General features: G+C 34.1%; 1 protein-coding gene across 3 annotated transcripts in view; it reads right to left on the reverse strand.

The window, feature by feature from the left end:
- Positions 1 to 27622, reverse strand: part of LOC106668395 (vacuolar protein sorting-associated protein 13B) — a 28466-nt gene continuing 844 nt past the window's right edge. For 2 of the 3 annotated variants that reach the window (XM_014397098.2, XM_014397091.2), the window contains 52 exons: positions 24762 to 24939; positions 24633 to 24699; positions 24364 to 24560; positions 24179 to 24282; positions 23978 to 24112; positions 23643 to 23921; positions 22270 to 22419; positions 22076 to 22193; positions 20775 to 20868; positions 20564 to 20712; positions 20338 to 20495; positions 19886 to 20219; positions 19631 to 19765; positions 19220 to 19571; positions 18965 to 19151; positions 18355 to 18559; positions 17938 to 18303; positions 17660 to 17882; positions 17249 to 17411; positions 16891 to 17181; positions 16669 to 16834; positions 16271 to 16476; positions 14733 to 14910; positions 14569 to 14647; positions 14345 to 14513; positions 14102 to 14287; positions 13605 to 13735; positions 13446 to 13543; positions 13041 to 13376; positions 12394 to 12602; positions 12150 to 12332; positions 10296 to 10533; positions 9814 to 10087; positions 9452 to 9568; positions 9015 to 9379; positions 7960 to 8039; positions 7720 to 7898; positions 7453 to 7666; positions 7218 to 7385; positions 7003 to 7155; positions 4468 to 4676; positions 4094 to 4407; positions 3758 to 3904; positions 3505 to 3690; positions 2663 to 2773; positions 2443 to 2588; positions 1545 to 2385; positions 1316 to 1492; positions 1100 to 1255; positions 821 to 1023; positions 486 to 767; positions 1 to 426 (listed from right to left, as the gene is read on the reverse strand). In XM_014397098.2, coding sequence (XP_014252584.1) covers positions 205 to 426; positions 486 to 767; positions 821 to 1023; positions 1100 to 1255; positions 1316 to 1492; positions 1545 to 2385; positions 2443 to 2588; positions 2663 to 2773; positions 3505 to 3690; positions 3758 to 3904; positions 4094 to 4407; positions 4468 to 4676; positions 7003 to 7155; positions 7218 to 7385; positions 7453 to 7666; positions 7720 to 7898; positions 7960 to 8039; positions 9015 to 9379; positions 9452 to 9568; positions 9814 to 10087; positions 10296 to 10533; positions 12150 to 12332; positions 12394 to 12602; positions 13041 to 13376; positions 13446 to 13543; positions 13605 to 13735; positions 14102 to 14287; positions 14345 to 14513; positions 14569 to 14647; positions 14733 to 14910; positions 16271 to 16476; positions 16669 to 16834; positions 16891 to 17181; positions 17249 to 17411; positions 17660 to 17882; positions 17938 to 18303; positions 18355 to 18559; positions 18965 to 19151; positions 19220 to 19571; positions 19631 to 19765; positions 19886 to 20219; positions 20338 to 20495; positions 20564 to 20712; positions 20775 to 20868; positions 22076 to 22193; positions 22270 to 22419; positions 23643 to 23921; positions 23978 to 24112; positions 24179 to 24282; positions 24364 to 24560; positions 24633 to 24699; positions 24762 to 24939 — 10608 coding nt within the window. In that variant the 3' untranslated portion in view covers positions 1 to 204. The remainder of the gene's footprint in view (positions 427 to 485; positions 768 to 820; positions 1024 to 1099; positions 1256 to 1315; positions 1493 to 1544; positions 2386 to 2442; positions 2589 to 2662; positions 2774 to 3504; positions 3691 to 3757; positions 3905 to 4093; positions 4408 to 4467; positions 4677 to 7002; positions 7156 to 7217; positions 7386 to 7452; positions 7667 to 7719; positions 7899 to 7959; positions 8040 to 9014; positions 9380 to 9451; positions 9569 to 9813; positions 10088 to 10295; positions 10534 to 12149; positions 12333 to 12393; positions 12603 to 13040; positions 13377 to 13445; positions 13544 to 13604; positions 13736 to 14101; positions 14288 to 14344; positions 14514 to 14568; positions 14648 to 14732; positions 14911 to 16270; positions 16477 to 16668; positions 16835 to 16890; positions 17182 to 17248; positions 17412 to 17659; positions 17883 to 17937; positions 18304 to 18354; positions 18560 to 18964; positions 19152 to 19219; positions 19572 to 19630; positions 19766 to 19885; positions 20220 to 20337; positions 20496 to 20563; positions 20713 to 20774; positions 20869 to 22075; positions 22194 to 22269; positions 22420 to 23642; positions 23922 to 23977; positions 24113 to 24178; positions 24283 to 24363; positions 24561 to 24632; positions 24700 to 24761; positions 24940 to 27622) is intronic. The other variant, XM_014397106.2, reaches the window with a different exon arrangement.

Raw genomic sequence — 27622 nt, forward strand, 5'->3', positions numbered from 1 at the left:
CAGATTTCAATGGACTTGTATTACATCATTGTTTTAATAATAAATATTTACATATTGAAACGTACGGTTTTACACACTAATATTGACTAGTATTTCACTGCTAAAGGATAAATACAATTTTTTACCGTATCAAAATATAAACCTATAAAAATATCAAATTGCACCTTGCCAATTTTTGAACAAGGAACTATAAAAAAAAATAGTTCAGTTCAATATGGGGAAGCCCTTCTGTGAAGCATGCCGTATTGCCAATTCAAGTACACTCATAAAGTAATCACGCCACTGGGGATTTATGTAATAAACAAATGGATCGATCTCTACTGACGGTGGTGTTGGTGGAAGAGATTCTTCTATACCACTCGTATTTAGTGCCCTTTGTGTCTCCCTCACAAATTCTGTTATCCTTTTTTGAGATAATTTCTCTGCCTGAAAAGTCATAACATTAAACCAGCATAAAAACCAGCGATTTCTTTTTTTTAACTTACAACTTTATCTGGTGTTTGAGTAGAGATTCTTATCATTGTCGGATCAAACTTGTCTCGGTTTCCAATTACATCATTTAGCATTAATACTTTGTGAATGGCATCCTCCTTGCTGATCACGTACAAGTTTAACGATGATATTACAAGAACAACAGGCTCGTAATCGCTTGATGTCGCCTCACAGACTAGTAAAATTGTTTCCATCTTTGAAACCAGCTGGTTCACATATTTAGCTGCAGATTCATTGCCTGGGTGCACCCCCTGGCAAATAGCCTGGTGTTTTGGCTACAAATAAACAGAAATTAGTGAAACCCAATAGAACAATTTAAGAATGTTACCATGTGCTGGTCAGCCCAGCCTGCTCCACTGAGTATTCCATGAGTCGTCCTAGCGACTAGCTCTGCAGCACCACTGATAGGTCGTGCCATCACTCCAACAATACCTCGGCTTAGAGAACCTACGAAGGTTTTGTCTTGGGAACCAGTTGCATAATCTAGAGGCTGTTGAGCCAATCCTCCAACTCCTCCCAAAATGCTCACACCTGAAGGATTAAAATAAATTTTAAAAGTAATTTTTTTTGTGCAGGTAGTAACACCATAAATGTTAACACAAATTACCAAATTCGGTCAAGCCCTGTTTCAACCCTTCTGCTATTCCTTGAGGTTTAATCCTCCTCATTTCTTCTGCAATCTTGAGATCATCATCAGACAGGGTAAGCCGATCAAGAGTTCTTGACCAGCTTTCAGCCAACTTATTTACAGACGTCAAGGTGCCTAAAATTTCAATATTCTTTGTTTATACTTCTTAGTTTTAAACAACAAATTATTAATTACCGGCAGTAATGTGTCTCATTAAGGAAGCAGAACCATTTATTACACCAGACAGAAAACCAGTAGGACCCTGCATCATTCCTAAGTAAGGTAGGGTAATAAAGCTTTTCAAGCCGTGTCCAAAGCTCCTGGCCAAGCCAGCAGGAGCTCCAAGAAGTTGTAAAGATCCAATCGCCCAACCTACATCAATGTCATTACAAATTTTATAGTATATTTAGAATACGAATCATACCCGTTCCATAGATTGCACCGAGGAAGTAGTGAAGAGTCAAAGCCTGTCCCAACCTATACATTGTAGTGACCATATCAGATTTGCAAAATTCTGAAAAGTACAATGGCGACTGGTCCAAAGCAATGTAGAACATGGTCGATGTGTGTACGCTGACCAGGACATCTACAGGGGATAGATTAAAAGCCCTTAGTTGTAACGGTCTTGTGATTTCTAAAGCCGATAGCACAATTTCTGGTGGGACTGGAACTTTTGACTGTGGGTCTTCTGGTAATTCAGGCCAGCATGTGTCCTCATAATCCAAGTCATCTTTTGAATCTTCGATTATTGGGTTCACTGAATCCCAGGGTGTAAATGATGACGGTTCCGATTCTTCGCATAAAATTACCGAATTTTCACCATTCGCTTTCTCAGAATTGTTGTTAATAGAGCAGAGAGAAGTGTTGACAGTTTTTAAAGACTTAGAAGGCGAGTTTGATTCGACATTAATCTGTTTTCCAGCAGTGATCAACAGCGTAGGATATAGGTTGGAAATATGATTCATCAAGTTGGTGAAGTAGTTGTTTTCAATATAAACCTGAAGTGGTGCTGCCTGGACATTTATTTCTTGAATGACGTTCTGAACACCAGTGTTGAGGACGACTGTCATGTCGATAGCTGGATTGTTCTCTTTAGACGTTTTTACTAAGTGTGCAGGGTCTTTTCCAATAAATATGCTTTTATCAGACTCACCCTGCCGCAAAAGGACAACACTAAAATCATATCCGCCATACTGAAACTCCTGGTTGTCTAGTTGTAAATCCCAAATTGTCACACCCAAAAACAACTCGGTAATTTCTGTATTCTATAAAAGGAATAGTGATTTATTATTATTCAAACTAATGGAAATATTTTATATTACTGGATTCAAGTTGGGCTCCAAAGTTATGCCAACATTGTCGAGAGACAACGCCGTGAATTCTTTCCATATAAAACTCCCTTCTGTTTCTGAACAAAGCATTATTGTTATCCCATCTATGTAAGACGTGAAATGGAATGTTCGTAATACTGTAATAAATACATAATTTAAAACACTATGTAGGAAATCATATTTTCTTTGCCGTATAACAATTAAAAATTACCTGAATTTTTTAATTGTTCAATATCTTCACAAGAATTACACTCTTCGTGTGTTGTTGGCGATTCTGGCACTTTTTCTTCTTGCGAATTTAAGTGAAATTTATCCGTGTTAGCTACAGTTTTGAAAAATAATTCATTTTTAATAATGATGATTGAATAAACTATTAGTTGAACAATGTTTTTACATTTATTTTGTTATTTTAATAATTAACTTGTTACTAAATTATTTGGTTAAATCCCTAAACCTGTTACTTTTTGATTAACTAAGTCCCAATTAAATATTTCCTCAATGTGAAAGAACATCTTAAACTTCTCGTGTAGAAATGTGTGGTGGTTAGTGACCGTTAATCGATAATTATTCAGAAATCATGAGATGCGGTCTGGTGTGATGTAGGTTTCAGAAAAACATTTTCTTTATCGTGCCAACGTTTCGATCTTTATTGAGATCATCTTCAGGGCCTGGGATTTACAAACATTGTTTACATTTAACAAATACATGTAGGATCTGGAAAAATGTGAATTTATGGGCACAATTACACTGAAGACAAACACTTTGAGTGAGTAGAAATACTTTGATTGAATATAAAAAATATATTTTGCATTATATAAATTCACTTTTTTCCACATCCTACATGTATTTGTCAAATGAAAACAATGTTTGTAAATCCCAGGCCCTGAAGATGACCTCAATAAAGATTGAAACACTGGCACGATATGAAAATGTTTTTCTGAAAACTACATCACACCAGACCGCATCTCATGATTTCTGAATAATTTTAAATTTCAATTAAATTAAATATCTTAATACTTTTATATTATGTATTTTAAAATTAAATTAGCGTACCATTTAGATTCAATGACAGCCTTGACCTGACATCACTGGCTGAAATGAGTGAATGGTTAGCATGAGCCAGAATTAAATGGGTTGTATAGCCTATGCGCATCACAGATGCTGTCAAATCCTGGCTCTGCGGTAGATTCACAAGCCTTGAACCAGTGGACGGAATTAATGAGATTGCACTCGACCAGCCTTTAAATTAAAAATTAAAATATATTTTTCGTTTTTTAATGTAACTCCTTTCGGGTATTTTACGCACACATTGTGTCAGGCCTGGTGACCACTATTGGGGGCAACGGTGTCCCCAGTGGTGCATTACAAGGAGGAGGCTTGTAATGTCCGCATTTCCCAGCTGGAAGCATGAAATTCCATTCCCAGTCTGAACTCTCTTCGACAGCTTTTCCTCCTGCAAAGTAGAAAAAAATTACGATTCATTTCAGGTAGACAGTAATGTAACAAGTATCTGATAAAATGTTCAATTTCCAAAATATTACAAGCTGCAGGTGTTAAGAATTTTGATAGTAATGAAAATTGATTTTTGCTAATTTTCTTTGCTTACATTTTAAGAATATTAATAAAAAAGAAATAAGATAACCTTCATCTGTAGCAGATTTTCCTAAGGCAAGGAGGTACCGAGTCCTGTTGTGCACAACAAGTCGTGGGGTGTTTTGTGCATTCACAATTATGTAAGTGATACCGTCTTTAAGCTGGAAAATCACATTTAGCACTTTGTTTATCTCTGGTTGGCCAGCGATTGGCAGGAGAGCGGCTGACACGCTCATCTCCAGCCCTCCTAAGTCTACTTGTACTGGACTGCTGATCAGGCCTTTGTGCTCAAATATCAAATAAAGATTTCTGCTAGCCTCTGAGCCATGGCCGATTTCATGCCATTCTGCCAACGGCTCTGCACTGTTAAATTGAACAGAATTATAAGTGGTAACTCCTTATGCAATTGTACGATTTACTTACAAAACATTATCAGGGTTTTGTTTAGGTAAAGATATTGCGTAAGATAATATTTCACTGGGTACTCTGTATTTTCCTGATGTGTCCTTCCTGACAGAAAATGCAGCTACGCTTAAATCATAGTCTGTAAGGTTGGTGATAACTATAGAAGATGAGATGTGAAGCACACGGATGCCTGATATCATTTTGGAATGAAACGTTGCTAATATAACCTGAAATAAAAATTAGAATTTTATAGTATTTAATAATACAATAAATAATTATTTCAATCTAATATTTTTTTCTTCTTTTTTCAGGCTGGTATTTTATTTATTTAAGTGAATTTTATTTCCAACACGTCTTCACTTAAATTATTTCTATTATTTTGTCTTTCAACTTTAGAAGAATATATTTGTACACTATGAGGTGTGAGTATTCCTTTACGTTCACATTCATATTCTGCACAACACTGGGGCTTTGCTTTGAATTGTGTTTACTTTCATGTTACTATTACTATTGTATTTTTTTTTTCAACTTTTTCTTAAAATCCACGGTTCGTAGCAATTCTTATTCAAAGGTTGAAAAATCCCAAGTTCTCCGTGGTTGAAATATTTTATTCAATTTTGTCTATTACGTGAACGTTTTGGGCCTACGGCCCATCATCAGCACCTAAACATGGAAAACCTCAAGGCACAATTTCCATCCGAAGATACACACATAAGTAATTTACAATTTTTTAAAAATGAGGGGGATGTCATCAAAATGGTTTTAAAACTGTAATAATAATGTGTAGTGATTAGTGACCGTAAGTCGATGATTATTTGGAAATCGTGAGATGCGGTCTGGTGTGATGTAGGATTCAGAAAAACATTTTCTTTATTGTGCCAATGTTTCGATCTTTATTGAGATCATAATTGTGCCATTCTTGTGTATCGTGTTGAGAGTGTTAATATCTCACTGGCACTCTCAACACGACACACAAGAATGGCACAATTACCGAGAAAACAAACAAGCCCTGAAGATGATCTCAATAAAGATCGAAACGTTGGCATGATAAAGAAAATGTTTTTCTGAAACCTACATCACACTAGACCGCATTTCATGGCTGTAATAATAACAATAATTTTATTCTAGTCCCATCATGGGTACAACACATGATAATGAGATTCTTTTTATATATCCCTCTGCCGCTATCCGCCCTTATCCACGTGAGCCTCCACTATTAGAAATGATGATTGATGGAGTGAGTTCGGTGTTCAATCCTTTTTTAAAAAAGATAGTTCCTACTCACAGTAAGAAAAAAAAATTTACTGTGAGTAGGAACTATCTTTTTAAAAAAAGGATTGAGCCTCCACTTGTTAGATGGTGATTATTGGTTTTTTACCAATTTGTCAAGCAGGGGAGGCCGGACTGTTTTCTGGCGGAATAGCGGCAGAGGGATATATAAAAAGAAAGAATCTCTTTATCATGTGTTGTATCCATGAGGGGACTAAAATAAAATTATTGTTATTATTACAGTTTTAAAACCATTTTGATGACATACCCCTCAAAATGGGTGGAAATATATATGTATCTATGGCATAGTCCAGGTATATTTATTTTCAAAAAATTGTAAATTACTTATGTCGGTATCTTCAGATGGAAATTGTGCCATGAGGTTTTCCATATGTAGGTGCTCATGATGGACTGTAGGCCCGAAACGTTCATACAATAGACAAAATTGAATAAAATATTTCAACCATAGAGAACTTGGGATTTTTCAACCTTTGGATAAGTGTTGTATTACTGTGATGTTGCTGTTGACACGACAGGGCGGTGATGAACTTATGTCAATGAGTATATGTATTTACCTAAACTTTTTTTAGTAATTATCACACATTTATTATTATGGTTATTTTTGCTTCTTTCATTCTTAGTTCATATGCATTTTCAGGTGCAACAAATTTTGTTTTTAAATCTTTGATTAACCTCAAATAATGTTTGTAGTATTATAAAGTAAAGCATACCATAAGTTTGTTTTTAATTGTTTTCAAATTAAAGAGAATTCCCAAAGTAGATCAATTTATTAGGTTTCATGATCCGCTTGACCAAAAAAATTCTTTTCAATTAATTAAGGTATTGGTTGAGATAAAAAAGTCAGTGTCACAAGTGAGATTCGAACGCACGACCTTCGGCTAAATACGCTGCTGCTCTACCGCTTGAGCTATCGTGACTTTGATCCAATCGGACACTAAATCAATTCCCGCTTGTGACACTGACTTTTTTATCTCAACCAAAACCTTAATTAATTGAAAAGAATTTATCCGTGGCCATTTCATTTGACGCCGAGAATCAAATAGATTACACGACATTTGAAAAATGGCAAAAAGGAGGGAAAATTCAAAAGGTGAGGTTGAGATGGGAAGTTGGGGTCCGAGTGGATCGACACGATAGCTCAAGTGGTAGAGCAGTGGCGTATTTAGCCGAAGGTTGTGGGTTCGAATCTCACACGTGACACTGACTTTTTTATCACAACCAAAACCTTAATTAACAGAAAAGTAGATAATGTTGATGACTTACCGAATTAGGAGCCTGAATTTTAATTTTGACATTTGCAGTTTGAGGAATCAATCCAGCCACTTCTGGTGTATAAAACATTTTGCTGTCTGACAATTGAAGCCCATTGGACTTATGATAGCCATCATTTAATTCGACTAGGATGTAAAACATTTCCTAAAATGAATAGGATTAATATTTAAGAAAATCTATTGTTTGGCATTTAAACATGAATGTACATCTATAGGTGGAGGGGCAAGAACAGAGAAATTGCCAAGGGCGCACAAGAACTTAGAGGAAGACTGCAGCGTTATGTTTAAGCCGAGTGTATTTATGGCTAGGGCCCATGGTTGAAGCTCGACTAAAAGTGAATTTGAAACTTTGAGTTTATCAGCACAGAACCTTACCTGCAGGAAAAAAAAACATTAATTATATAAAATTTACAAAAAAAAAAAAACTGAGAAGAAAACCCACTTTGACATGTGTAATGGTATCTGGCTGATTAGTGTGTTTCCATGTTACCCTGGACCAGTGCGGCCCCAGGAACGGCCATTTGGAACCGCAATACAAAATCTCAGATCTCTCAAGGAGTACATCTACATTTGGAATTGGAGGCAGAGGTGGCGTCTTTCCATCCATAGCGGAGTAACTCAATGGAACATGCGGTGACGAGGATGGCTGGTTGCCCCTAAAACAGATTCATTTTGATCCCGCATGATTTATTTTAACACAAATTCTTACTCGATGTGGAATGTGAGCGAATGTGAATGTTGTGTCGTTCCTGGTGTGAAAAGATTTGATGTAGAGCCCCTTCCTGATATCTTTGCAGAATTGATTTTGTTCAGTTCAGCAGTCTTGACCAAAACATTTGCATCACAAGGAAGATGCGATTTCACAAAATACATCGGACTCAAAACAACCTTAAAAATGTATGTATAAATTAATTTATCTTTTTTTTTTCTCAAATAGAAAAGCATTTACCATCATTCTAGAGCCATGTTTCTTGTCTCGAAAAATCTGACACCAGATGCTATTATAATCTGTCTTGTTCTCTGTTGGAACTACAATAAAACAAAAAGCATTATATTTCATTTTGGGTAATATAAATCTTGCATGTTTAACTCTTAAGTCTACACATAGGCGTACTCAGTGTGACACTGGAGAAAACTTGCTTATGGGTATGTTGATTAACTTCTTCAAAAGTCCCAGTTTGTAATTTTCAACGATCCAGTTTGTGTCAAAATATTACTGGATAACTTTGAAAAAATTATTTTCAAATCAAATAAAAATTAAGTCTGTCCTTTTTTTGGAAACTCTATGACGATATTTTATGCAGTCAGGAACATTAGAGGATTTAAAATCATTCTTCCAATTAATTAATTCAATTGATTCACCTCCTATTTTAAACATGTGCCTAAATTATATTTAACATACAAATTAATCACTAATTTAAAAGTATTTATTAGGATAATATTTCGTTGTAATTCATGTTTTTTGCATATTCAAAATTGAGCAACATTAAAACCAGCTTCCATTGGAACATATTTCTAACTCCTTCAACCCGATGATGAGAATTTAACGCTTGAAATCGGGATCGTTGAAAACAACAAACTGTGAGTAAGAACTATCTTTTAAAGAAGTTAAACTTGCTTATGTTGAATGATGTGTTGGAGGGCTCGTCCATCCAGGACCCTTTCAGTATGCTATTTGAATTGTGGACAAGTTGCAAATTAAAAACATTTAAATTATAAAAATAAATAAAACGCATATTTAAATATTTAATATCACGTAAAGTAAGAAATCATATTTGGATAAAGAATTAAAAAATTTAAAAGGTATAAATATATAAAAATCAGGGTTTTTAAGAAAAAAGGGGAAAAATTAAGTTGGTGAATAAAGTGTGCCAGTGTGCGGACATATTTTAACCAAAACTCAAGGGTTAAAGATACAATTTTTTAAATAAAATATATATTACATTTTAGTTGTAATCATCTATCATAATATTATTCAATATCATGTATGCGCAAAAATAATACCTTTTACAAGCCAGCTGTTGGAGGTGGCAAAAAGTGGGACGAGGCCGGACCACTGTCCTTCCAGCGCAAGACGCAGGTTATATTTGATATCAGGCGTTAGAATTATGCTCGGTGAGCGCACATTTGGATTGATAGTCAGATACTTCTGCCTCTCTTGGATGGTGCTTGCTACTAGCCGGACATCTATAGACTTCTCCAGGTTGTTGTGTACGATAAGTTCACCAGTGATGAGAATTTGTGTGATTGTAGAGGACAGTTTCTTGACAATAATTAAAACGCAGAGTTGTTTCCCTGTGTCATCCTTTAAGAAGATTCTCTGGCACTGGTCTGGGTGAATGCTAATGTGGTGGCTCCAAAAATCGTTCCTTTAGAATAATACATTAAATTAAAAACTTAAAAAATTAAAAGCTTATGCCTTCAAAAAATTAAATAATCACCCTTGAAGGCTTGCTGAAAACCTCATACACATTGTATGGTGTATGCTTCTCCAAGAGTAAAAATGACATTGAAGACATTGGATTGTAATGTCTTCATTGGTTCCTTGTTGACCAATTCTTTAAAAAAATAAAAAAATAAATAAAATAAAAAGATATTTATGATGCCATAAATAAAAAATTATAAATATGTATAACACATATTTATTTGTACTTGTTTAAAATATCAATTGCTTCTAGTTTAGAATACATATTCTATTCATTCTACAAAACTATACGCATCACTCATTGATTTTTTTTTTGTTTTGCAGTACATTTAAAATAAAGCTCGCTCAGCAATATAACAAGTAATACATAATTCTCACCTAAAAGGATAACATGTGTCATTGCAGACTACGAATGGTTTAAGGATGGCATCATTTAACGCTGCTGTGAGCGTGTGAGTGATCGAGGGAGCAATGTAAACCAAAACTGGCCCAACGAGGACTGAAAGGTTCTGCTGGGGGCGCAGGTCTGCCTGTGAGTCCATTTCAAAATTGAAGTGCAGTGGAAATTTTTTGACGCAGCACTGTTCCTGCAGGGTAAGACTGTTCAAGATGTTCAGTTTGGGGTTGCAGTCTCCTTCTATTTCCAACTGGCCTGTTTACAAACAACTTCAATTAACCATTTTTTATTAAACAATTTAGTCTTATATGAATAACCAGGTAAAATTATTTTAATAAATAAAAAAAATAACGAGCTTAAATTATGTTAGTTAATTTACATACTAAACTAGCTTATTTACACTTCCTAATATTTTGAAAAGTAACTTATTTACAAACTTTCTAATATTACAATGAAGTTATACCATTTTTCCATAAGAGAATTCTCGCCTTAACTTGCTCAAATGAGAGACGAGCAAAGGCATATTCCCCTGGAGTAGATGTGTCGGGACAGTAACGAAGGAGCGCCGGAGGCAAACTGACAGGCGAGGAAGGGCCTGCCCATGCAGAGATCTGAGCTGTGTCTATTGAAATGTTGAGCCTGATATTCGGTACAAGTCGTGCTGAAAATAACGAGTCCACTCTCAACGCAGCCACAAGAGCCTGATAAAAAAATATATTTATTATTAGTAATAAAAGTTAGCAGAAGATAGCCTTACAGCCTGACAAATATTTATGACTATATGGTTTAACGCTACAGTTTGATAAATTAAGCATATGTAGATATATATTTTATTCATAATGTCAATTCTGCGGATCGAGGCTTCTTTCGAATAATATAATTCATTCACTGAATTATAGAATATTTTTTCCCTACTAGTTTATCCTTTTTTTTCTTATTTAACTTCCGAGTCTCCTGTGACATTATTTAATTGTGTAATGTTCTTTAGGGGAACCTCCTACGCTTCATGGTTTGTATAATTTTAATTTAATAAGTAAGTTTCATTTATTAATTGATTTTATTTTCTTGGAGTTGTTCCAGGGAGTAAAAACTTTCTCTAAACTAATAGCATGGCATATTGCCTTCAGAATGGGGTCAAATGGTGTTAAAAGTTTGCTTCAAATTTCTCCCACTTTTAGGGTGATGATCCTATTAAAATTATACCTTTTATACTAGAGCTTTCAGGAGCTTCCTTTTCTTTATGTTCCTATTGATTTAAAATATTTGATTTCTTTTTATCCAACCTTTTTTGTTTAATAGGGCCTAAAAGAGGAGAGCAAAGTAGGTTGTGTGATTATAATAACTGGATACCAGTTATATAATTTTCGGACTTTGCACTATGTGTATCTATTTTTCATACACAATCAAAAAATGAAACTGAGATTCACTTTTTAATATGATAACGATGATCATATTAAATCATCATTGTCTATATTACCAGATGTAACGATGTAACCAGATGTAAACGCTATACTGACTTGTACCACACTCCAATTTATTAAACAAATGCTTTATGAAATACAATTTGACGGTAAATAAAGATAAACTTTTTTTTTGGGGGGGGGGCATCAGTGATCGCAACGGTTAAGGCATTTACACGGCGTTCATCACTGTAAGGTAAAGGTCCCGGGTTCGAATCCAGCGGCCCTACCTTCAAACCCGACATGCAAATGGGATTTTTTGAAAAAACCATCACCCTGAGGGTTTATATGACCTCTGCTGTTAAGAACCCTTGTTTAAATTAAAAAAAAAAAAAAAAAAAAAAAACTGACCACTAACAGCAGTTTTTTAACTAGATTTTTTAAATTCATTTACTTCAATTATTAATTATTATTACCAATGAATTAATTATTACTAAATTTGAATTTTTATTTTTATTTAATTAATTTTTAAAACTATGTATTGAACCAAAAGATGATTGAACTACATAAATGAAAAATGTGTGGTGATTAGTGACCATTAGCCAATGATTATTTGGAGATTGTGAGATGCTGTCTGGTGTGATGTAGGTTTTAGAAAAACATTTTCTTTATCATGCCAACGTTTCGATCTTTATTGAGATCATCTTCAGGGCCTGGGATTTATAAATATTGTTTAAATTTTACAAATACATGTAGGATGTGGGGAAAAATATATATCTAGCTAACTCCAAATAATAAATGAAAAAGTGATAAAACTGCATGATTTCATTACCTCTGTAATTTACTGATAAAAAGGTCAAAAGACAATTATTCTGCCTTATTATTTTGTTATTAGATATTTATGATAAACATCTAACCTGTATGTTGACAGGTGATTTGGCTGATGTTATAACAACCCTCCAAGTGCCGGCCACCTGCGGCTTGGTCGGCAGTTTCACTTCGACAATTTTGGTCTCACTTAGTTTAAAATGTACCCAATCCTTCCACCCAAGAAAATCCAGATACTGTAGTACAACTGGTACACCCTCAGATACCGACCTCTGGAAATTGCAACACGAACTCAGTGATGTTCGATTAATCAAAAGTGATATTAAATTGTACCTTAAAAGGGATTGGAAGTACGGTGACAGAAGTAATGCTCCTTGGTTGTGGATAAGCCCAGGACATCTGATTTTCAGTTGGAAAAATGACTTGATAGGCTAAAGGAAGTTCAGGCTGTGGAGTACTATTAACAAATTGGAAAACGCCAGCTTGTAAGTCATCTTTGTAAAGCTGTTCCTCACCCTCACTTTTAATACTTTTTGTTTCATCTAGAAAAAAAGCAATTAATGGTATAAAGATTATCTGCACAGAACAATTTTTTTTAACTTTTGTATTTATATCAAAAAAATCTTATGAGTTATGACTAATTTTATTGTAGGAAGAGTATTCAACATTTTATTTTAATTCCTGAAGTGCACTATCATTTTATAAGATTTTTTTATAAAAAAAATGTAGTCCTATGTCCTTTTATATGTAAAAATATTCAGGTATTTAATTAAACTATAAATTTATAACACTATTATATCAAGTATATTTTTCTTTTTGTTTTTGTTATCTTTATTTTTATTTATTCCATTATGGATCAGTTTTGTTAAATCATGGTTATGTCATTTGTTTACCCTACTTCAAAATAAATGACCTAGCAAGTCGCAACAATGATTTAAAAAGTATATTTTTATATTAGAGTTTTTTTTACCTATATTTACCTTCAAATGTAGCTTCCTCTTCCTTCGGTTTACTTTTGAATAATGGCTTGAATTCATTGAAAATATGTACTAGAGCTTGGATTTGTGTATAAGAATACTCGACAATTAGAATGTCTGAGGTGAGCTGGATGGTAAAGAGCGGATTGGCCATCCACGGCTCCCAGGTAAGGTTGCCGACTAGGTTGAAAGACCAGGGGTTCAGAATAATGGAGTGACCCCGGCGGGGTATCGATAGGATCACCGACTGCATTTTCAGGTTTCCATAAATCTGATTAAGGGTTGGGAAGTTGAGGCTCCCAGACATCGAGCTGATGCTCATTATTACATTCTTCTTTTCTAAAATTTCAAAAATAATACGGATGTACTTACACCAAAATTTCAACATAAACACATTGGATAACTCACTAGGCTGATCTATAACTAAGTCTAAAGCAATTTGTTTTGTAGAAACATTAAGAGCAGAGATTTTCAATTGCCTTTCAGACCTCTTTTCAGATAAAATTCTGAAAAAATAAAAGCTGGAATTGAAGTTATCTGATTTAAATAATTTTTTATTTAAATTACCTTTCAACATTCTCTTGGAGTAATGGATGGATTTCTAAAATTTGAAAGACGTTGTCTTTCAGATTTGTCAAAAATTCAATGCTAGACATTTTTCCAGTGAATTTCAAAGGTCTTCCCAGTTCAATTTCAACCTATTAATTTAGTAATTACAAGTTATGGCATATTTTATTACAATTGATTGATTAATCACAAGGGCTGTTTAATTTTGGAGAGAAAAGTAAAAAAATAAAATATAATTTTTTGATAAAATTATTTTATAATGGAAATTATTAGTATTCCAGTTTGGTCCTTATCTGCCTATCACGGTTCTGGCCTGTTTCACACATTCAGCATTTTGATGTTTTGTTGACAGGCAAAACAGGTAGACAGTGACAAAGCGCACAAACAAGTTTGAACAACACAAATAGCAAGGAAAGGCAGAATGATTGGAAAAGATCCAACTTTACGTTCATTACTTCATAGGCTTCAAGAAGAAATCTCACAAGACAATTACTTACAATTGGGAGCTTCATTCCAACTCTAGTCGCCTTAAAGTTAGCAAGTGCAGGTGGTATGCCCTTGTATGGATCAGGATCACCTTCTTTGGTAGCAGCCAGCACAACTGGAAAATGGTCAACCTCAACCCTGCCTTTAATAAAATGTCCACTCATTCCGATTTTCACACCCGCATCAAAAACAGAGCCCTAAAAAAGCCAGTATTAAAATATCCTTTCTTGTCCAATTATATACTTAAAAAATACCTTGTATACACAAGTATCTCCATGCTTTTCAAGGGATACAAACGGTTGCGAAAGCATAAAATACACTAAAGGTTGACTTGAAACACCGTGTTGAGAGTACACCTTAACGGATATCCCTTTGGCAATGAGAAGAACATCAGTGGGAACTGTTTGTGTTCTATGCCTTAACCTATTAAACATTATTAATTTAATTAAAAGAAAACAAAAACTGAAATTATCTTTACCCTTTTGTATTAACTGCTGTAGAAGAAACTGTACTGATCAATGACGTACTTCCAGTCCTGGCTAGCGGTTCTTTTTGTCCTAACATTTTTATAATAATTATTATTAAACAAATTCAAATAGCAAAGATATACATAAATATAAATAAAATATATTTTTTAAATACTTGTCATATGTGATATAATAGAACCTTCAACAGATTCAATTCCACTATCAACCGGCAGCTCAGGAGGAGGTGATTCAAGACTCTCGGGCACCAAAGACTTGCACTCATTTACTAAGCACTTAATCAAACGAAGCTGTTCCAAAGAAAGTGTCATATCAACATCTGATATGATATTTGCCTGAAAAGACGATTCAGCTTATTGTTAACTTTATTTTAAATTGAAAATGGATAGAATGAAAAAGTAAATGGGCTAGATTTTAAGAGATTTTTTTTTTTTTTGCTTTTGATTGTATATTACAACTACCTGCATTTTGGTATCTAGTAATAGTGTATGAATAAGTATTAAGAAAACAAGAGTTGAGAAATTACCCACTGGTAGTACTCCTAACTATTCTTTATTCAATTGTCACTGGATAGAAGACCCCGTGGCCATCGTCTTTTTAGTTGGCGAAGAGGGTTGGAAGGAATTTGTCGGGATGAGAGGATTTTAATTTGAGGATTTATAGTGGTTGGGAGGTTTGTGAAATTTTTTTGGCAACGGGAGTGGATTACATCTTGGACAAAAGGAATATTTAGGTCTATATGGGTAGTGTCGTTGGACACATAAAAGGGAGCATTAAGGATTTTTCTGAGGACGATGGATTGGGCTCTTTGGATGGGTAGGAAATTGGAACGTTTGGCTGAACCCCACACTTCCAGTCCATAAGTCCATATTGGCTTTACTAGGGTGATATAAAGTAGTCTTTTGTTTAAGAAAGGTAGGTTAGAATGTCGGTCAAGAAGTTGTGAAAGTGCTCTGTAACATTTCATAACTTCTTGTCGTGTGGGGATTCCACGTCAGACGTTTGTCAATGTATAGTCCTAGGTAGCGCACCTTGTCCGCAAATGGGAGGGGTATTTGATTGAAGTAGACTGGAGGAGGAATCTTTTTGCGGTGGGTGAAGGTTATGTGGGTGGATTTTTCTGGGTTGAATTTGAGTCTTTTTTTACACCATGATTCCAGTAGTGTGAGGTGTTTTTGAAGGTTTCGAGCGGAAATGACAGGATCAGAATTGCTTTAAAGGATCGCTGTATCATCTGCAAAGGTTAGAGTGGTAATTTGAGGATGGGATCGGAGGTCTGCTGTATACACTTGGTACAGTACGGGCGCCAGAACACTGCCCTGCGGAACACCAGCAAGGAGAAGGTGGTTTGGGGAAGACGCCTATCCTTCAATGACTCAGAAGTACCAGTCAGTGAGGTAGCTTCGAAGGATAAGGTTGAGGGAAGGATGTCCTTGAGCGAGAATAGCAAGCCCGAGTGCCAAACTTGATCGAAGGCCTGGGCTACATCAAGAAAGACCCCCCACCCCAGAATAATACTGTCCCAACTCAAGAGAGGCAGAAATAACATCTGATTGGTTGATAACATTTTAAGAGATAAAACTCTTAATAAGGACAATAGTTTTGTCCTATTAGGTTTTACCATTTTATTGACTTAAAAGAGCTCAAATCTTTAACATTATTTGCTTCTTTTTCTCTTCATATTTCAAACATTACCTCGAAATTAAGGCCGCTTATAACAAAACCAGAGGTGACAATGGGTGGAGCGAGGATCAGACACGTTTTCACAGAAGTGAGCAGTGGAGTTAGCCTGGCTCCTTTGTGAATGCTAGGTCCACCTCCTGAATTCCAATAAACTGCAGGGTTGTCCAGTCGGCCTTCCTCTTCTCCGCTGACATGAGGCGCCAGTTCTTGCCAGCATCCTGAAATATTTCAACTGACAATTAGGCATTCTTAATTAAATTTTGTTTAAGTACTTTCAAAAAATATTCCTGCGATATTTATAAATTATGTAAATAATAGGATTGTACTTATTAAACTCTACTAAAATCACAATTGGTGACTCTTCTAATAGTTCTTAATTTCATAAATCATTGGAATGTTTTATGAAATACCTGTACTTATTTGAACAGTGAAGTCTAACTGATATTGGCGGTCTTCCAGATGAGATCCAGGTAAGGTCGTCATTCTGGCCCGCTGAGCAGAAGTGTATATATCTGATCTCAATATCTTTCTAGAAACTGGATTTACAGCTTCATGCCTTAAAGCAATGTGGTCAATCTAAAAAGTACCTGTATGAATAAAATAGTTTACAACTTGTGCTTGGCGTCAATTACATGAATTATAATCGAATCCTGCTGAGAGGAGTCTTGAGGGAGAAGCGAGGCGGGAAAGAAAGCCCGGATCTGTTGAACGTCTAGATAGATCAGCGGGAGATCGGCAGTGGTCAGTTGATCCAATGGTGCGCCTGGTGGTGGTCCGACTACCTCCTTTCTGTAAATTACAGGCTCAACGACTTTCAGAAACTTGCATAGCACGATGGGAGAAAGAACAAAATCGAGTGGTTCCAATTTAAGATCAATCTCCACGACGTAAGTATTAGCAGAAGCCTTTGGGAGACTGCTTTCCTGAAAGAAAAACAATCAACAACATAACAGTTTAATTGATTTTCGTTAGTTGAAAAGTCATATTTACCTTTAGGTTATACGTGGATTTTGATATTTTGGCATGATAGCTTGTTGCCAATGCTCTTGTCAGGGTTAAAGCTAAAAATTCAGAATTACTTGCAGATGATTCATGAACTCTCATCATTACCCCACTGAATGCCCCCATTCTCCAAGGCATTTTTTTTGATTCCCTAAAGATGATATTTGTTAGGCAAAATTGATTTAATACTTTTTAATTCACTATTTAATATAATGAATTAGATTCATTAGATTTTGTGGTCCGATTGGCCAAATAACATCATTCAATTAATTTTTATGTAAGTATTGGATGAGATAATAGAGTCAGTGCCACGGGCGGGATTCGAACCCATGACTTTTGGCTTTGGATCAGTCACGATAAATAATAAATTAGTTTCAAACAATTAACATAAGAAAATACCTGAAATAATGGCGAATACCGGCAGTGCCGACTTTCATTTTTATTTTTTGATAAACGTTATCATTCAGATCCATATCCGCAGATAAAATGATGTCCTCGAGTTCCAAAACTAGCTTTAAAATTTCAGTATTTGACTTTGAAGGAGTCGTTAAGAATGACATAGTGAATTTAGCCATTGTCCATTGCAGCCAGCATGAAAATTTTAACATTGGAGAATTATCTACTAAAATTGAAACTTGTCAATAATGCATAAAATGGCAAAAATTGAAATTAACTACCTTTTGATTGTATATTAGGCTGGTTTATACTATAGGATTCATCACTGTTCTGTAAGAAATCTAGAGCAATATCATCAGGGCTAGACCCAGCAAACTTTACAGCGAAAGCGTTTAAGACTTGATGTACCAACGTAAGCAGCTCAGCGATTGCCATCATTTGCTGTTTCCCAAAGATTGTATTCACGTTAGAAGTGTCAATGTGAATTGTCACGTTCACAGCAGACGTCGGTATTGCAAATTTTGAAGTGACTGCCACTGTGCAGTTTATAGAAAACGGTTCAATAAATACTTCCTTCACTTTGCCATCAGCAGTTCCATAGCCATTAATACCGCTTATGTTTATCGTCCAAGGAAGAGAAGATGCGTCTGAAAGATAGTATTTTAGTTTATGTTGTAGATTTTTTTAAATAAAAATACCTCTTTTCCAATTGTTCAACATCATTGGCAGCTCATCACTATCCACTGTTATTTTCCCATATGTCGAGGTTACCATTATAGATGGGATTTTTGTGACCATGATATAAGCTGATTTTGAAGAGCTTGTGTAAGTAAGTCCGATATCAGAAAATTCACCGCAGACAACAAGAGAAAACCACTTAACAATTTCATTAATTTTTTTTTCCTAGAAGACATAATTTTTATTTATTAATTGCCTTTAAAAAATATAAACATTAACTTCATTAAAACTGAACAAAAGGATTTTTTTAGTTTTAATTGTATTAAATTGTATTTATTTACTTTTACGTACTTTTATGTACTTATTTACTCAATTAATTAAGGTTTTTAGTTGAGATAAAAAGTCAGTGTCACGAGCGGGATTCGAACCCAAGACCTTCAGCTTGATACGCCGCTACTCTACCACTTGAGCTATCGTGACTTTGATCCACTCAGGCACTAACTTTTTATCTCAACTAAAAACCTTAATTAATTGAATGATATTAATTGGTCAAGCAGACCACGAAAAATAGTGAATGTACTTATTTACGTTACATTTAAAATTTTCAAAAATATTACACAGTATACTTACACAATTTTCCAAGGCTGTTGACGATGTAGATTTTTGAACTGGGGCTGGTTCTGCTTCTTTTTCAACTGCCAGGATTGGCTTTTCCAACATCTCTAAAATATCCCCTGGTTTTTTACTGTTGCTACTCAAGCTACTTGATGAAATTTTTCTGCTAACTGCTGATTTGTAACTCGAAGAGGAGATCTTTCTATTGATCACATTCCTTGTCAAAGAGGTCAAAAATTGCCAGAATAACGAAAGGTTTTTTTTACTTACCCAGTAGAATCTAAATGATAGATTGTTCCTCCCTGGATGAATGGTCGTGGCGTGTATGTCAGCCAGTCAAACATAGCCTTTTCAAGGTTGATTTGAAATTGTCGTACTTTTATGTATAAAAGGAAAGGTGCAGCACTGTTCATAGAAATGGGCCTTTGCGCTATTCCTTCACAAACATTCTGAGTTGTTTTTGTTCCCGCTGTTAATATTGAATATTGCTGTTTTTGTTTCTCTTCAGGGTAAAACGTAAAACCAGACATATTTCCAACACGTATTTTTAAACTTTCATTTACTTTACTTTGAACGAACATAAAATGAATGGCGTTGACAGATAAATTGAGAAACGGATAGCCTGGGAACCAAACAAAACAAAAAATAAATTAAATAAATAAATTGTAAAAGTGACATTACCTGTCGTCATCAACGAATCTTGGACCAGTGTAGTTGTGTAAATAGGGTTTGCTGAAACCTTTTTTTTAAGGAATGAATCTATTATACAAAGTCCAAGCATTAATTTAGAATTACTGCTAGAAAATTTTATTTCACCTGCAATCAAACCATTTTTAATGTAAAAAAAGTAATCTTTATTTCAATAAGTTTTACAACCAATTCAACAGTCTTAGCTGTTTTAAAAAAGGACTGACAAAACTTAGTACTTCGACTTACCAATTTGCACAGTGCAATGTCTACTAACAGAATCAAGATCTGTTATTAAAAGACAATTATAAGCCAGAGTGGTTGATAGCTTGTGGATCTCCAGTAAATCTTCAAATTCCATGTCCCCAATAACAACTGAAGCGCTCAATTTTATAACACCAGCAGAGAGTGTTGTCATGGCATCTGAAAAAATCTCCGTCGTTGTGTTGGTCCTCAAAGTCAACCCTTGAAGCTTGTCGGGGTTGAGCGGGTTTGTAAAGCTGCCATCTAGGGTCTTCAGCTTTAGTACCAGCTGCGGCTGTTTGTTGTTGTTTGTATTTAGAATTTCCGGGGCAAAAGATTTCTATAAAATTGTACAATTACGCTAGATTGCTAGTCAGTTATTAGCAATTTGATCAAACCAATGGATTAAAGATTACTTTTATCACCACCGACAAGAAAAAAAATTGATATAAACTCACTTTTCCTTTTTTCCCTGGTACAGTAATTTGTGCGCAGAAAATCCTAACAGTCGCTTCACATATTGTAAACTGTGTTATCTGCTTAGGAATGTAGGTTTCACTGAAATACTTTGGTTCCGTTCGTAATACTGTCTGTATATCATCTGCACTTATTGCATCTGTCAAAATACAATGCAAAATTTTACAATAATTAAAATAAGCTTTAAAAAATAAGATAAATGCTCACTAGAATTAAAATAAAACTGTTGATACAGCGGGTAGTCAGAATAAGAGGCTGCTTGTGTTATTACAGCTACTCGGTTTAATAGCCCTGTCGTAACATTCACTTTAATAGGTCCTACGACATACCTGACTAGAACTCTTTCCCTCGGATCACTGAAATTTTTTAATAATTAATAAAAACGCTGTAACAAAATGTAACGTAAGTGCTATTTAACCTTAAAAAGTTGTCATTCCAACTGTTCATAGGCACTTCCATCGATGCTAGGTAGTCCATTGCAAATGCAGGCGCTCTTGAAACCATGTAGTTTTCTTTATATAAAAAAAAAATTTAGTAAAACATAGTTTCTTGATATTTATTGTTCTTATTGTTGCAAGTTTTTCAGATTTGTTTGAGTTTGAATAACTTATTACACTTTTCCAACTGTGGTTAAATTTTTTTAAAAATTATTTTTATTATATATGCATTTCAAAGCTTATTTATACCTTCTCTTCAGTACATTAGTTTTTGATTGTCACTGAGGAGGTATAAATGTGTCTCAAAATGCATATGCAATACAAACAATTTAACAAAAAAATATGTAAAACAGTTGGAAAAGCTTAATAAGTTATTTAAACCCAAATAAAACATAGTCTTAAAAATTAATAAAGAAAAACATTGATTGCATTTTATATACTCATCAGTGTTGTTTACAAAAAATTGCAATTAATGACAATCAATATAATTAGGAACATATGTGGTGTTTAGTGACCATTAGTTAATGATTATTCAGAGATCGTGAGATGCGGTCTGGTGTGACGTAGGTTTTAGAAAAACATTTTCTTTATCGTGCCAACATTTCGATCTTTATTGAGATCATCTTCAGGGCAGGGGATTTATAAACATTGTTTAAATTTTACAAATACGTGTAGAATGTGAAAAAAACATTTCTACATAGTCTAATTCTTCAACAATTGACTTTCCTTTCCCTAATTATTCCCGTCTATATAATCCTGAAAAAATAATCAAGCTGAACCATTCCCCATTTTTTCCTATTGTCGGCTCCTTTCACCTCAAAGAAGCCAACTCCTCATATAAAAATGTCTTTCTCTTCCCGACTTCCCTCCCCACCCCTTCAAAATCCAACGTACAAAAACATAAAACACTGGCACTCTCAACACGACAGACAAGAATGACACATCTACATGGAAAACAAACAGTTTGAGTAAGTACAAATACTTTGCTTGAATCTAAATTTTTCTAGCATTGCATAAATTCATTTTTTTATCTAAAATTTTCTAGCATTATATAAATTCACTTTTTTTTAATCTAACAGTTTTTAACATTGTATAAATTCATTTTTTTGACCTACATGTATTTGTAAAATTTAAACAGTGTTTATAAATCCTAGGCCCCGAAGATGATCTCAATAAAGATCAAAACTTTGGCACAATAAAGAAAATGTTTTTCTAAAACCTACATCACACCAGACAGCATCTCACGATCTGGAATTAGGAACTATTATAAAAATCTCTTTACCTGTGACTGTTGACAGATGGACATCCCAAGCACGCTGTGGAAGGTCAACATCTGGCTTTTCAAACAGGGTACTGTTTTTCAACTGAGGCTCTATCTCTCCACACGACAGGTAAGTTTCCTTTGCACAATAGAAATTCATCTTAATGAAACATCTTTTGAATTTAGTTGAAAGGGGAAAAATGTGTAATAATTACATTTTCAATTTGTGGGATTGGATGTACCGTTATCAGGCAAATACCCAACTGGAAGTTCACCCAATCATTCGAACTAGTTGAGATTTCGGCAAATAAGCCCTTAAACTGAAGTTTCATGAGACTTTCCCAAGTCTTACCTTCGTCAACAAGCTGAAATTATGAGTTAAACAAAATTGAAAACACATTTCCAATATAATTTTTAAAAAGTGTAGAAAATAATGGTTGATTTATAATGGTTGTACAGTAATCCCTCAACATTCGCGAGGGTTACATTCCAGAAAAACTACGAAAATGTTGAGTCTATAGTCCTGTGCAAATAGGGGGTTCTATTCCATAATGGTACAAGTTAAAGGTACAAAAAAACATGCAATTTATTTCTACGATTAATGTATTATTGCATTTATCGGTATTTTTTTTAAGTTTAACATTTTCAAAATTTCCATCCATAACATTTAATTTTTGCTCATTGTTTTAAGTTCTCTGTGAAATCTTTTTATGCTTCAGCAGATGCCGATTCACCGGACAATTTTATATTATGCAAATTATGCCTTTTTACAAAATTTTCGGCTCAACCTTTGCTAGCCTGGAAGTCAAACGATGATGTAGAACCTTTGTTAATTTCAAATAATTATTTTAGCTTTGGATCTATCAGCACAGAACTTAATCGGAACACATTTGAGACATATCCTCCAATGCTCAAAGCATTTTCTGTCTCTTCTAGGGATTTATTTTGAACTTGCAGCAAAACTTTTTTTTTAATTGAATGCAATGTCAACTCATTGATGTTGAAGAATCTCCCAACTGTATTCACACTTTCACTCACTCGCAATTTATTTTATCTGTGAGCGACATTACTGTTTTTTTCAGTTTTGGTAAAGATGCCATAATGTATAATTCTTATTGCAGGTTACCAACTGATGAACAATACGAAATTAAAAAGAAAAAAAAGACCAGGCAGCAAAACGTTGAATCATAGTGGGGGTTGTTGATTTTTCCTAACAAATTTTCATTCGCTTTACAGAACAATTAGGAATTTCTGAAAATGTTTACACATCTGAAAAAGCTATTCAAAAGCTTGAATTATTTTTTGTTTTGTTCGTGAATAATGAAATCCAAAAGTTGCTGTGAAATTTTTCTGCATTTTTATTTTTGCAAATAAGTGAAACTGGCGAATGTCGAGGAATTACTGTATTTTTAAAACATACTGTAATGTATTTCTGTTTTCTAAATGATAAGTGAAAAAGTGTTAATTGGTGGATTGATTGTGAATAGAAATAATTAATTAATAAGGATATAATAGCATTTTGTGTTAAATATCAGGTGTGTGTGTGTGTGGGTGTGTGTGTACATATACATTATATATTTAAAATTACTTTGAGATCTAGAATAAAATCATTGACATAGAAGCCAAGATGTGTCTTGCGGTTTACAACAGTGTCTATTGTCTGTCCCTCTGAGGCAATGGGAAAGAGTGAAGGCATAAAGCCCCACATCCAAGATGACCACGATTCAACAGGGACTTCCTCAGGTAAAGTGGGGGAATTGTTGTCGGCTTGGTTCGCCTCAACAGACTGCTGCGAAGGAGTCGGCGTTACCTTAGGTGAATTCAACATCATCTTAACCATCATAGCCAGCCTTAATAGCATCGAAACCTAAAACATGTTTTATTATCGAAAGAAATTCTAGTTTAAAATGTGCTATACTGTACCTGGGGCTCGCTTATGCACAGAGTAACGTTTTCACACTGTATACCAACCCTTGTTGTAGTGGCAGAGGTGGCTGTGGGTGATGGGAATGTACGGCTCAGTCTTACAGTCAGAGAACATTTGTACAAAATAGGTTCCTGAGGGGAGGAAAGAAAAAGAAAATCAAATTTGTATATAATCAAAGCTTATATTATGAAATATACCAAATATGATTCTATTCTTCCTGATGCATTTCTTTTGTCTAAACAGATTGTGACGTCTGTAAAAGTTACTAAATTCCTCAAAATTAATTGGGTGAGATTTAAATCTGAAACCAAAGTAATTTATACGATTTATTCATGGGACAAAATATGGTTCTTTGGCATTAAAAAAAAAAAAAATAGTATACCAGAAAATTCAGGTGTCCAATTTGAATTAACTGTTTTCAAACTTAACGTTTTAATGTTCATTGACAAAACAATATCCTCTTCAACATACTTAAGAATCAGATTATTACAAGTTACAGACATATTAAACACAATTTTATTTATTAAAGTTGACACATAGCTAGGAGGAGGGCCACTTTCTTCTGTGCTTCCAGTTTTCCTATAAGTAAAATAAATTTAAGAACAGTTGTTCAAATTCTTTATAAATGCATGTTTTCATAATCTGTATTACTTTTTCTTCTTGGATGCCTTTTTGAGCCCCATCACCTGCCCCGGAGGTTTCAGTTTCATAACACATTCTTTAAAAAAAAAAAGTAATTATAAAATAGAATGTCAAAGTTGAAATTCCCAGTTACACTACCTATGGTGTTTATTGTGATCTGAACTGGTTCTGACGCTATTCTTGTCCAAGGAACATGGATCAGTAGTTCGTGTATGTGCCCTGAAACTAGGCTGAATGGAAGGTTGAGTTCTTGGTCAAGCACTTCCAAATCCAGGTCAAGATTATGCAAGGACCCATCACCTTCCCATAATGATACCTTCAATAAAAATAATTCAATGCACAAAATTACAAAAATACACATTTTAAAAGAGTTAAATGGTAAAGTACATTGAACTGAGTCAAGTTATACCTTGTAACATTCTGGTCATGGGAGGTCAGAATTTTTAAAAGTATCCAGGAAAGGTATGTGTTTTTCAACAGAATGGCGCTAAACTATGTTGTTATTTTTTTTTTAAAGATTACCAGTTCAGATTGAAAGTTGAGAGAGTTGAGTTATTTTTTAAATTTTGAGTTCTCTTGTCACATCAATAACCAGATCTATTGAGGATTAGTTATATTTTATGCCATGAAAATTAGGTACTTCCGTAGATGCCGTTTTACTAGATTCTTTAGCCATTATTGCTTAACAAAAGGGCCTGAGCTGTAGCTGAGCTTCCAGTCACAAATGACACTTTTCATAGTCTGTTTCATGATAGAATTGTCAACATAATACAGTGAAACCCCTCCTAATAGTCGCCCCTCGTAACAGACCATTTTGTCTGTTCCTGACTCAATGATATAGGAAATTAATATATTTTGAAACCTTCTACAATGAACACCTCTCTAGCGGACGTGGACACGCTACTTTTAATGAAATATGGACAGCTTTTTTTTGCCTTTTCGGTGACCATTTCTTAAATTTTTTTATTACATACATAGAATGTTGTTCTTGAGAAGATTGCATCCTGCTTCCAAAAATAAATAAATAAATAAAAAGTTATTTAATTTTTTCCCTACTGGCCCTATTCTCTTGAAGAAATTGTTTCCATTCCAAAAATACCTATTCTTGTTTTGTTTTTTTTCACTTTCAGTTGACCTGTCAATTACTTAGTACTCTAGAGGTCTTGGCCCTTAAGAAAGTCAAAGATTTTATTTTTTATTTTATTTGTATTTATTTTATTTATTTATTTTTTGAGGAAGGAGATTCAGAGTTATAATACAATAGTATAACAAATATGTAATCAAGAATAAATTATCATAAAGGAAAAAAGTTCGAAAGCAATCAAACAAAAATTACGCAATATTTTAAAAAGTGAATTCGAAATTTTTACATACTTGTTTAAAATTATTTTATACAAATTTTTTAATGATTCAAATATGTAAATATAATATATTTATTTTTAAATACATAATAAATATACTTATATGTACATATTATAGTAATATTGATTAAGGAATGAATTTTGTTCATAAAACCTACTAAACCTACCCCTCCACAATGGACAATTTTTCGGTTCCCTTAGCTGTCCGTTGTAGAGGGGTCTCACTTTAATAAATTTTAATTAATTGAACTTTTTATCTAATCTAAGCTCTTGGTTGAGATGAAAAAGTCAGTGTCACGAGTAGGATTCAAACCCACAACCTTCGGTTTACTTTTTTAATTGATTTTGATGATTCAATGATTTTTTAATGTAAAAACAGCCAAAATCAATTTATGATAGAAGTTCTGGGACAAAGATGAAAGGTCGACCTCTTCGCATAAAAAATAATTACTCGCTCCATCTACCGCCGAAGCCAATGATTGACACATTAAAGTTAATAGTAATCGATTATATTTTATCTCAACCAATACCTTACATAAAGATATCTGAATAACCTTACATAAAGATTAATTAATTGAAAGATGTTATTTGGTCAATCAGACCACGAAATCTAATGAATTTATGTAAGTTATTGATTGAAATGAAAAAGTTAGCATTACGAGCATGACTCGAACCCACGACCTTCGGCACGATACGCTGCCGCTCTAACCATTTAAGCTATCGTGACTTTGATCCACTTGGACACAAACTCCTCATCCCAACCTACAACCTATAGAATTTTTCCCAACTCTAAAGTTATATTGGATTGATACACTCACTCTGCGTGACACTAGCTTTTTCATCTCAACCAAGACCTTAGATAAAAAGTATAATCAATTAAAATAATTAATATGGTCAATTATGACTGCTAAATATATACGGATTAAAATAATAATAAATGGTCATGATAGAGTGAGTATACCAATCCAATAAACTTTAGTTGGGAAAAATTCTACAGGTTGGGATGAGGAGTTGATGTCCGAGTGGAAGGAAATCACGATAACTCAAATGGTTAGAGCAGCGGCATATCGAGCCGAAGGTCGTGGGTTCGAATCACGCTCGTGACACTATCTTTTTCATCTCAACCAAGACCTTAGATAAAAAGTATAATCAATTTAAATAATTAATTTAATCAATTATGACCATATATATGGATTAAAATAATAATAAATGGTCATGATGGAGTGATCAATCCAATATTACTTTAGATTTGTCAACTGTCAGCTTTTTTTTCTCTCTCTCTTTTTTTAATGTGGTATTTCAAAGAACTTTGCCTAGGAGTTTTGTTTAACACAAGAGAGTATAAATTTTCCATTGTAATTTTAACTGTATGTATTGCATATGTTTTTCATATGATGGAAAATGGCATGATCAATCTTTTATGCATATTATTACTATTTGTATACATGAATTTAATTTTTGTATTTGAAATATATTATTATGTTAAAAAGTTACCTACAGGTTTGATTGTCATAAAGGCAATTAGTTTGAATTATTTATTGTATATCTTGCCATGCAAAATTTTTGAAAATTGCATTAATTGATGGTTTGATTTTTGGGTGGCATTTGTGATCGTTGTTGAAACAAATGAAATAACTT

This window comes from Cimex lectularius, unplaced genomic scaffold (genome assembly GCF_000648675.2).
Source record: "Cimex lectularius strain Harlan isolate CLEC.00 unplaced genomic scaffold, Clec_2.1 scaffold2, whole genome shotgun sequence".
Classification (NCBI taxonomy): domain Eukaryota; kingdom Metazoa; phylum Arthropoda; class Insecta; order Hemiptera; family Cimicidae; genus Cimex; species Cimex lectularius.